The following is a 10,974-nucleotide window of genomic DNA, read 5'->3' as shown; positions in this document are numbered from 1 at the left end:
AAAGAAACATTTGTAATATCTCATTATCAACACGAACAAGTTCATTACCCAACTGTTGACCTTGAAGTAAGCTTATAGCTTGACCTTCCTGTAGGTCGTTGCCATGGTAACAGAAATCGATCCCTCATTCTCCGCCACACTTCCTGTTTTCCGTGAATTTTCTCTTCGAGATTTGATAACGTCGAGGAGCGAGGAAGATTTCGTGTGTGGCAGTTACAAAAATCCTACAGAATTAAAGAAGGAAAAAAAAGAAAAAAATCAATATAGTACGAAATTAACATTAATTCATTAAAAAAAAATACGGCGAAAATGAAATTTATGAATGAACAAGCGCGAGCTTATAGAAAGCGAAAGTACTGTACGTCGTCGCGCGCGCGCCGCTTTCGTTTTTCTTTCATTGATAAATTTACTACATTAAACGTATGATTTTTAAAAAAGTAATAGAATGATCGCAAGTTTTATTTTGTCGACAGTTTCCACTCCTTTCTTCGGATCGTAAAGCGGAATGTCAGATAGACTGTAGCGGCGATGTACAGAGACAAGTGTGTGGAACAGACGGACGGACGTACGACTCCAAATGTGAAATCAATCGAGCAAAGTGCGAAGGTCATCCTGTCGAATTCAAACATCGCGGAAAGTGTTCAGGTGAGAGGGGGAGGGAGAACGGTCAAAAATCATAAACGAATTCAGAAATTAACGACAAAAGGTCAAAACGTAACCTTGCCCAAGGTCAAATCGTGGTGACAGATTGTGGCCCGTATTAAAAGTCGTGAAGGATTGTAAATTTTTATATTTTTTCAAGGAAAAATATTTTAAAAAATAATACTAGCATTATTATTATTATTTCGAACACGTCCACTCTCGCTTAAAACTATTCTTAACGTCGTGTTGTAAACTGATAAATAACTGGCAATAAAACGTCCCTCGGAATAGTTCAAATTATCATTTTATAGTTATTGTCGAGTGAAAAACGGGGTGTTTACTAAAATTATCAGAACGTGCGAGGGGTAATTTCCTTTCTTTTCGAAATTTCGCGTGAAATTGCATGCAATTTCGTCTCTCTCAATGCCACCGACACGTTAAACGGCATTGAGAAAATGGTGTGGAATTCAGAAATACAATATTCTTATCGGTTACGGTGGCGTAACTTCTCGCAGAATTGTCACGTACAGTTATAATTACAGTTGTATGAACTCTTCCTAAAGAAAAGAAAAAAAAATTAACATGCGATCGAAATAGAGATGTACATCGTCTTTAATTAATCTTGATCATAAATGATACATGTACTAAAATCTACAGGCCATTTTATTTTACTTTTTTTTACCTCGACGGTATGCGTATTGATCGTGATTCGAATGTTAAAATTCGAAAAGTGGCTGGTTTATTCTATAAAAAAAAGAATTCAGTAATAAACATGTAGGTATGCCTGCGTGCTTGTCACTTGTAACGGTTGTAATACAGATTACTGGCCTTTAGCCCACACTGAAATGTATGCAATTACTAACGAATTTTGGGGTTAAAAATAGTCGTCTTTAATGATGTTTGGAGCCAAAAAAAATCGATACATACCACCTAACATTTTATTAATAAATGCTCTAAATATTCCTATTGTTTAGACTTGTGTTATTTATTTAATTAATTAATATAATCAATTTATATACCTACGTATCTATTAAATGATTTAATGAGCATTTATAAAACTTAATCATCTATAAATAACTTTTTATATGTAAAAATGGTTGAGTTTATATACCATAAGGCAGGTTAAACATGAATGATAATTAACCAACAACTCTTAATGGATTACCCAATATGACAGCTTTCAGAATAGAAAATCACGAGTGAAATTCGTTTTATTTTAATGTAAAAGCTCGAACGTAACCGTTTTATTCGTTTTAGGCGAGAAAAATATTTAAAATTTCTGATTATTTTTTCCCCCCTCCAGAAATGGCTCGATGCACGGCTCAGAGGAGTGTGGCACAAGCCGAAGCGAGAAAGTTTGTCGAGGGCGTGTTTATACCGGAATGCAAAGAGGACGGTAGTTACTCCGAAGTCCAATGTCATTCCTTCACAGGTTATTGCTGGTGTGTCAATCATTTAGGCAAACCCATCCCAGGTTCCTCCATCAGGTACCAAAGACCAAACTGCGCTCAACCAGGTGAAACCAGTAAACATTTTTTTATAAATATTCCTCGTCTGTTATGTAATTATATCGTATTTTTTTTGAAGTCAAATCATTTTGTTACTTACAGGAAAGAGGAACAACAGGCGTAGATCCTCTCATATTAATAAAAAGAAGGGTTAGTTCGTAGGGTTGACAATTTATATAGTACTTAATTAATCCCGGTTTAAAATTATAATTAAATACATTATATTAAAACGTTTTTACAGGTTGTAGCAATAACGACAGATCGTTATTTAATACGAATTTAATTAATTTATTTAAATCTGAATATTTGAGGATTTTTCATACCATGCAAACGGGTTAGTTTCCTTATAGCTATAAAATGCGATCTAATTTTAAAAGAAAAAACACTCCGACTAAATTTTGCCTTTATTATTATTTTGTTTTTAAAGATAACCCTCTAGAAACAGAGATACACAGGGTTATTCAGTGGAAATTTGGTGAGTTGGATAAGAATCAAGACGACAATTTGAGGAGGAGAGAGATCAAGGATCTTCGAAGAATGGCCAAGAAGATAGTGAAACCACGCTCTTGCGCCAAGAGTTTCACGAAATATTGCGATCTGGATCAAGATAAAAAGATTACGCGAAAAGAATGGTCTGCCTGTCTCGGAGTAGATATGAATAGTGAGTTTATATATTGCTTAATTTTATTCGTGTATTTCCTAATTGGAAATTTCAAATTCTTGCAATGTGCAGTTAAGAATCGAAAAAAGTCTCGGCATCATTTTTTTAGTAATAAATAAATAGTATGGTCATTAAAATATGCGAGAATAGTTTTATTTTGTTGATTTTTTTATTACCGTTTTATTCTGTTTATAAAATCAAAAAACAACCAAAAAATAATAAATAAAAATTCCGAATCTTTCTGTACATGCGTTCTGGCTGGGACATATTGTGCAATCAACATAATAGATAATATGATCTTATAGAACTCACTAATTTGGTGACAGTGTAGTTTCTTTTCGTCTATTTATGTCCTTAAATTCAGAGGAACAGGCTGGAAAAGAAGAAGATCAAGTTCACATCTTGCCAAGTAAGTACAGTACCATTCATTGGAACAATTTCTAAAGCCAATGAATGGCGGCTAATTCTTTTTCTGTGTTTACTGCCATCTGGTGTCGTTAAAGAGAATTAAAAGGTGCCTGTTTACGATCTAGCAGTCGATTCGGACGAATTACAAGAAAAGCAGAAACCAATACTGAAGAACGACGATAACACGGGAGAGATGGACGATGCGGAAAATGGTAAAGAAAGAAAGAAAGGAAAAAAAATCTCACGAAATAGTTTAAAACGTGTGCCAACGCATCTTTTACAGCTATTAAAGTTAATTTTAGATATTCAAGATTGCCTGACGGCACGGAAAATTGCACTGGAAACACACAGACAAGATCCGAACGGAAAAGTTTACATTCCGAGTTGCACTCAGCAAGGCCTGTACGTGCGCGAACAATGCCATAAATCAGCGGGTTATTGTTGGTGCGTTCATCCAAATACGGGAAAACCCATTAGAGGAACCGCCACGCATGGTATACCACCAGATTGCAGGAGGGCCAACAGAAAATCGCACGTATTTAAAGGTAAGAAAGATAACTAACTTCATCACGATACGGAATTAAAATTCCATTGTGTTTATCTTGGTTTTTTTTTTCCTTTCGAATTCGAGAGTTTCGATAGAGTAAATTGGGTCTATTCTTTTAATAATAAGAGATAGAAATCTAGCATGAACGCTAAGAAAAATATTTTCCCCAAGCTGTGCGTATGTATGATATAATAATAATTTAAGTAGGAGTAACGTCGTCGAATCCTGTCGACCTTGAAACTATTCCTTGGTTTAAATAATGAGTTGTGTCTGTGACGCGTCTGGTTATTATATTGTTTTATAGATGAAACCCTGTTTTGTTGCCTTAGGTTGTTCACTTCAGAAGAGGCAATCGTTCTTGGAAGAATTGCTAAATTCCATCGAAGAAGAAGTCAATGAAACTGTTATCAGGTAAAATTAAAATCGTATTATTTTCTGCCTGAATAAATTACACTTTTTTTTTTAACTCTTGCTATTATTTTCTCTTATAATTTCGTCATTTGATTAACATATCTTCCCTCGTTTATCCTTCTCCATTGTTAACCATAATCCTCCAGTTAAAATTGCTATTTATGTTGCAACAAAGTATTCTTTTTTTATATATTATTATTATCTCTTTTATCATCTTTATTGTAAGAGGGAATGTTGAAACTTACAACAGAAGAAACACTAACTTATCTAACAAATTTATGACACTAGAAAATATGATACAAACCCATCTCGTTTATCTGAAAGATCGCATTGAGTCCAGTCACGCTTAAAATACTATATATATAACTTACTAAACTAATTATTTTTTTGAAAAGTTTCTTAAAAGTATGCTGTTTGTTCAGACAGACAAGTATTTAATACATACAGAATATAAATAATTAATAAATATTTACATTTATACGAACTATTGCTGCAGATTTTAATGGCTCCTACAGTTTTTTGTCTATACTTTAAGGTGCTTTATCTACTTTTATACATACTTTGAATAATATTACCTATTTTTAGATGTTTATTATACAATTTTATCTATATTTTGACATGCATTATTATGTGGATTATACAGTATAATATGGACAGAGATAACAAGCAGGAACATAACATTGAAAACAATATTTCTATATAAAACAAAAAAAAATAATTTTCTATATATTAATTTTAATATTTTCATATAAATTTAACCTCTTTTCTTCAATAATAATTACTAGAATTATCATTACAGCAATGTATTGCTGTGTATTCAACTGTGTTGTACTGTACTAGAGATGCTTGTTGTATATAAATAAAAATAAATATTCTAATTTCTAGAATTTTTAAACATTGATTATTGTGCAGCAAACTTCTTATTAGTTTTTTCATTTCTTTTTAAATAATTGTAAAGAATTTATTCAAGCATTTTAAATTTTTTATAGAAGTAATATTGAAGACTTACTACTACTATTATTCTTTATATCTTGGTTGGATGGATTTATCAATGATTAAAATGATAAAATGAAAAAAAATAATATTGGAAAAAAGATTTTTTATTATATAATATAAACTTAAGCAAATGGAAAAATGTTAAATGAATTAAAATCAAATACATTTATATGTAAGAAAAAATAATACGGTTTTAATATTAAGAAATTTACATAAACAATCTTTTTTCTATATACTTATACTTTAAAATGAAACAAAACTAATAAAAATTGTATTTTCTATAATAAAATACAATTGATTATTTATTAAAGTGAAGCTATATTAAATTTTTATAGCCGTAATAACTTAAGATTATATAAAGCTATACATTCTTTTAAAATTGAACTGTACTTTATATTATTCTAATATTAAGTTAATTTTTTATATATGTATACATAAATTTAAAAAAAATCCTAATGAAAGTTATACTTTTGGAAAACATTCCCTAATAAATAAATAAGTTTACTTATTTATTGAGGAGGGTCTTCCAAATTTCAACTTCTAATAATGGAACATCTTTCAACAAGGGCCATCTCTAAACAGTGGAGATTTTAAGAATTTTTTCTGGTTTTGAAAGGAAAATACATACAAAATAACCTTCAGACAACTGCCTATTTTGTTTTTCCATCAGTGGCCACTGTTCAGGAGGTTTGACATTACATCAATGGATATTTTAAGCTATATTATATACAATAGTTGTACATTCAAAATATTTATATGAATATTTGTATTTTTGATGGTTTACATATGTTATTTTATGGTTACTCCTGAAAATGAATGAATTTTTTATGAATACTTCTGAAGATAAATATTTTCTTCCCTTAAAAATTTAGATTACAAAAATGGGTTTAAGAATGGTAGAAACATTATTTCCTATAATATATAATAAAATAAATAAGCCACACGAGCAACTTCCAAAATTGGAACTGTTAACAGAAATGTAATTAATAGCGAAAATTAAAATAATTTCCATACGCAAATTAGACACGAACGGGGTCAGCTCCGTAAATAATCAAGAGCCAGTAAGTAACAAACATTAATAGTATAATGTTATAAAAAATCATCATTAAAATCCTTGGAAAAATTCGATCGGGAGGAAAGACGTTTCTCATTTTAGTTGACATTCGTGCCAGTTAATCTTCGAATTAATCCATTGCGTCTTAATTGCCAACTCCATTTAAAGTTCGGACACATCGACTAAACACGCTGCTCCGTTATTAAAAGGTTGAACGACCTTCCGACCTTTCCTAAAAATTTTACAAATAATCCGTGCCCAATTCGAGCCATCGGAAACCGAATATTTAAGGGTTGAGAGTGAGTTTTATGGGCATTTCTTGAGCTATTCTATGACGAATTTCGTACGAAATTAATTGTTTTTTCCTCACCTATTATTCCAAAACTTAGCGTGGATACTTATAATATTGCTCACTGGCATAATGGCTATTCATCTTATCAGCAGAAATATTTTCTTAGAAAGTATATCAACTTTAATGGCATCCGAGTTATCTTGTAATTAGATACCTCGAGGGTTGGTTTCTCCACTTTCATCTCTCTCTCTCTCTCTCTCTCCTCCGCTCTCCCTTTTTTCTTTCCTCCCCCCTCTCTTGCATAATGAAGAATCACATCTGCTCTCGTAAAATATTCGTTGTCTTCTATAAATTATTATTATTATTATTAGAAAATTACCGAATGTCAGCTTACGTTTGCATTTGAAAAATTCTTTCCTTTTTACCTTTCAAAGGAGAGTGGGGAACAGACTAAATTAACGTCTTTAAATACGATTTTTCTTTGTTTTTATGGTTAGTTTAATAAATTTATTATTGTTATTATTTATTTTTAAAGTTCAATTTCGGTTAGTAAGAAAGTGGAAGAAATAGTGAAGTGGAAATTTCGTTATCTGGACAATAATCAAAATCAGGTAAATTTTACTTTCTATTTTTAGACAATTGATTCTTTAACTCCCCCTTTATAAGTATTACCCGAAATACTTATGTCCCTCGCCATCAGATGGCGACACCGGGAAGTGGTGGCGTCCATTTTTTTTTTATAGTATTTTACAATAATACACAGGGTGGCCTAAAAGTCAGTTAACTGTCACCATATTTGAAATGGCTACAACAAGCTATTGAAGTGTTGTATGGATCGATTAAGTGATAAAATATCTTAATAAGACACAAATTTAATTTTTAAATACGGTTAACGGACTTTTGGGTTGGCCTGCTGATTAAAAAAAAAAAAAAAAATGCTATCTTTACAGTTATTGGATAAAAGAGAGTGGTTAGAATTTCGCCACCAATGGAAAAACTTCTTAAAAAACAACAAGAGGAGGAGAAAATTAAGGAAACTTCGCAAGTGTTGGAGGAATTTCCCTAGATTCTGCGATATAAATAATAATAATAAAATAACCATGGAAGAATGGATGACGTGCACGGGTATCATTAGGAGTAAGTGAATTATTTACACTTGATAAATTAAGAAAAAAACAGTAATTTATTTTATTTTTTATATACATATAGATGATAACGGAGCTATCAAACGAAGAGGACCCAATCCTTTTGATAAAATACTAATAAGTGATTGAGTTTCTGATCGCGTAGTGTTTTAATATACTCGAAAGAAGAAGAAGAAGATAAACCGAATTTTATCAGTCTGAAAGCTGATTAATGAAAAGTTTGCCAATTCCAGATCTCATTTTTCATTCTCTAACATTAGAAATTCTATCGAAACGTGTGAATATTCTGATAATTCTTTTTTGGTTAATTGAAACTACACACTTTGCAGATAAATTGTGCCATAAATTCTATTAGAAATATATATGTGTGTGTATAAATATATATACTAGTCTTTGGGGCATTGTATTAATATTTTATCCAAAATTTCTTTATCATTTAATGTAATTTCTTCTTGTAAAATGAAAAATCATCATCATCAGTTCCTACATAAAGTGCAAACATTCACTATGTTAAAATATATTATTTTTTTTTTCTAATGGCTAATGTATATATATATAAGATAAATCTATTGTGTATTTTTTAAACATATTTTTATAACTTTTATTCTCCGATTTATTTGGTTTAGTTCAGTGTTAGAGGTGCCATATTTGTTACTGTTTTTTTCCCGTCCTCGCTTGGGTTGAGAAACTTTTTTTTTAAATTATTTTAAACGAATTCTGTATGTCAAGTGATGAAAATAAATTGTTTTTTAAATTGTTAATTTGTTTCTTTTTAAATTTATTAAAATTTAATATAAATTTGACGTAATTACGTGGCTGTTATTTGAAGCTGTGGGCGCGAATTTTGAAGTTAAACGTGTAGAAACACACAAAATAACTCAAGTAGATAATTGGAATGCAAGAAAAATGTTTTATATTATGTTATAGCGTTTTCTACGGGAATTTACAGAGCTTGTATGGGGCCCGGAAGTAAAGCGTGGACTCTTTTCCACTGCTGCTTCAAATAAATGTACTGTACTGTACGTAGAATGTTTCTTTATTAATAAAAACAGCATTTAATTTATACGAATAGGAATTACTACGGGGAACCCCCTAAATTTTTATCGTGCTCACCTTCTCTCGAGGCCTTGGAATTGAACCAAATCCGGATCTTTCCCTAAATCATCACCAAAAAGGGAGAAATTGGAGCTGATGATAAAGATTTAACCTTACAAGGAGATGGGGAATTTTCCCGGACACTTACTGGTTCATACCTGTATAAAAGTTATTATTCTTTTTAGAAACAAAAAGTGAAATATTTTAAACTGCTTTTAATTAACAAACAAGCATTCTACGTATGTCTCAAAGAAAAAAAATGGCCCCCTCTACTTCCAGGTCCCTTACAAGCTCTCGATGGTCCTGGAATCGAGTAGTAATAAATGAAAAATCATGATAAAAGTTTCGTAAAGACGTTAAATGCTCAATTCAAGCTCTGAATAAGACGTTTGGGACCTTATCGGAGCGGTAAAGCATACCTTTAAGAACAAAATAGTCAAAGGAACCATACCTCTACAAGCGACCCTTCGCGAGGTTTCTGCTCTTACAATGGAGTTCGAAAAACCCCTCATTCGGAGCTTGAATCTTACCATTAACACTTGATTAAAATTTTAAAAGAATGCCCATATAACTTACTTTCGTTAAAAGTCGTTTCATTGGCTTCCATTATTAAACAACCAGTTTAAGTGATCATAAAACTTATTTTACATTAAAAATGTCTTCTCGCTTCCGATTCAGAAAAGTAGAAATTTAGTTTTCTTGACGTTCCACGTTGAATGAATGCATTTTCCACTTATTCGTCCGTATACCAACATAACACAATTCGTTTTGTTACGCCCACACTTTGTATTTTCATTCAAAATTTAAGTACTTTATAATATACTTTTTTTTTGCTAAAATGTACGAAATACAATACACCAAATTCGTGCAGAATACGAAAAATAACAATTGCAGAGGTTGAAAAAACACCAAAAAATCGATCGAATGATCCATTGTCCACGAAATGTACTCATCTAAAACTTATTTGCATATTACAGCGTAATATTAAACACTCCAGTTATGTTTGATTTCATTTAAATTAAGAAAATTTCTCCACATATAATTAAGTTTATCTTTGAATCAATAAAGTGAATTATTCACAAATTATAATTTAAAAAAAAAAAGAGAGAAAGAAGATTAGACCATTTAACTATGCAAATTTGGAATTGTCAATCGAGTGAATCACGTGAAAGTAAGTTAATTCACTTCTACAAGATGATTAGACCTAATATTATATGTGAAAATAACAAATATATGTATAGTTCGATAGCTTCAGAATAGTGAAAATGGAGGATTTTTCAGTAGGAAATTTACTACAATGAGGAATCACTTATGTACAGTATTTTGATTGGATAAAGTGGGAATTTTGTCTTGAAAACTATTAACTGGTTCCAATTCGTTTTGTGAATTGGTCAATTGCTGAATAAAAGCTTCGGACACATTCTTTGAAAAACCTCAAGTAAATAACATTATAATCATTCCTAGAAATGGTATTGCTGTTGTAGGAAATATTTCAGTCGTGAGTTTGTAATACGAGGAAAAAATTCTCACATATAACAACAAAATCTGCCTACTTTTGTCTTACTGTAAGCACTATAAATTTTATAAAATAATCTTCAAAGGATATTTTATCTAACCATCCAGATGGAGTCCGATTGTAAATTGCTCCCTCGGAACCACTATTGAAAGAGTCCTTTGGTTTTATAGATGATATAAGAAGGCAAGTTTTCACAAGTAATTGCAGTCATCATGACAGATAACAGCCTTAGAATGGTTCGTTATTCTATTAGGACAGTGTTTTTCAACCTATGGGTCGCGACCCCCAGGGAGGTCGCGAAGTCTTACACGGGGGTCGCGGGTAGAAGAAAAACACAAGCGTGTGTAGGTCCTACACTATATTAAAAAAAAAACTGCAATTTCAGCGAGAATTACGAAAATGATAGCGGAAAAAGTGTTGAGCTGATTTGCAAAAGGAGATAAAAAGTAGAAGCTGAAAATTCAGATCCTAAAAAAAAAAACAGTTCCCTGTGCCTAATGCTATTATTAAAGGAAGTTTCATACTTTATGTGTGTTAAATTATTGTCGATTCTTCTGTAATTTTCATTTTAATCAACAATAATCTGTCTCAACAGAAAGAAAATTAAATACATAGTTTTTAAAATCACTGATATAGTTTTAATATGGCCCTAGGGGGGTCGCCAGAATTTTTTAACTTGTAAAGGGGTCGCGTATTCAA

The 10,974-nt window shown here is 31.3% G+C and overlaps 2 protein-coding genes across 12 annotated transcripts in view; one reads left to right on the top strand and one right to left on the bottom strand.

Moving 5' to 3' along the window:
• Window positions 1–27: 27 nt before the first annotated feature.
• The window catches only part of LOC111639901 (neuroglobin-like), a 61,679-nt gene continuing 50,732 nt past the window's right edge, over window positions 28–10,974 (bottom strand). For all 5 annotated transcript variants that reach the window (XR_002759172.1, XR_002759170.1, XR_002759173.1 and 2 more), the window contains one exon: window positions 28–224. The gene's annotated coding sequence lies outside the window, so the exon portion shown is untranslated. The remainder of the gene's footprint in view (window positions 225–10,974) is intronic.
• LOC111639899 (SPARC-related modular calcium-binding protein 1-like) lies at window positions 323–8,720 on the top strand. Of its 7 annotated transcripts, none has more exons than XM_023385855.1 (12): window positions 323–645; window positions 1,946–2,158; window positions 2,230–2,300; window positions 2,392–2,484; window positions 2,578–2,811; window positions 3,143–3,220; window positions 3,345–3,431; window positions 3,522–3,764; window positions 4,096–4,177; window positions 7,055–7,130; window positions 7,470–7,656; window positions 7,729–8,720. In XM_023385855.1, the coding sequence occupies exons 2-12, from the start codon at window positions 2,058–2,060 to the stop codon at window positions 7,791–7,793; spliced, it is 1,317 nt and encodes a 438-aa protein (XP_023241623.1). In that variant the 5' UTR covers window positions 323–645; window positions 1,946–2,057; the 3' UTR covers window positions 7,794–8,720. The 7 variants fall into 7 exon arrangements, with proteins under 7 accessions (XP_023241623.1, XP_023241618.1, XP_023241617.1 ...); XM_023385850.1 differs by having other exon boundaries at window positions 325–645; window positions 1,946–2,167; window positions 2,253–2,300; window positions 3,348–3,431; window positions 7,729–8,719; XM_023385849.1 differs by having other exon boundaries at window positions 326–645; window positions 1,946–2,167; window positions 2,253–2,300; window positions 7,729–8,718.

This window comes from Centruroides sculpturatus, unplaced genomic scaffold (assembly GCF_000671375.1).
Source record: "Centruroides sculpturatus isolate CEXI.00-Female unplaced genomic scaffold, Cexi_2.0 scaffold1195, whole genome shotgun sequence".
NCBI lineage: Eukaryota > Metazoa > Arthropoda > Arachnida > Scorpiones > Buthidae > Centruroides > Centruroides sculpturatus.
Note: the sequence above shows the minus strand (reverse complement) of the source record. Positions and strands in the feature narration are given on the sequence as shown.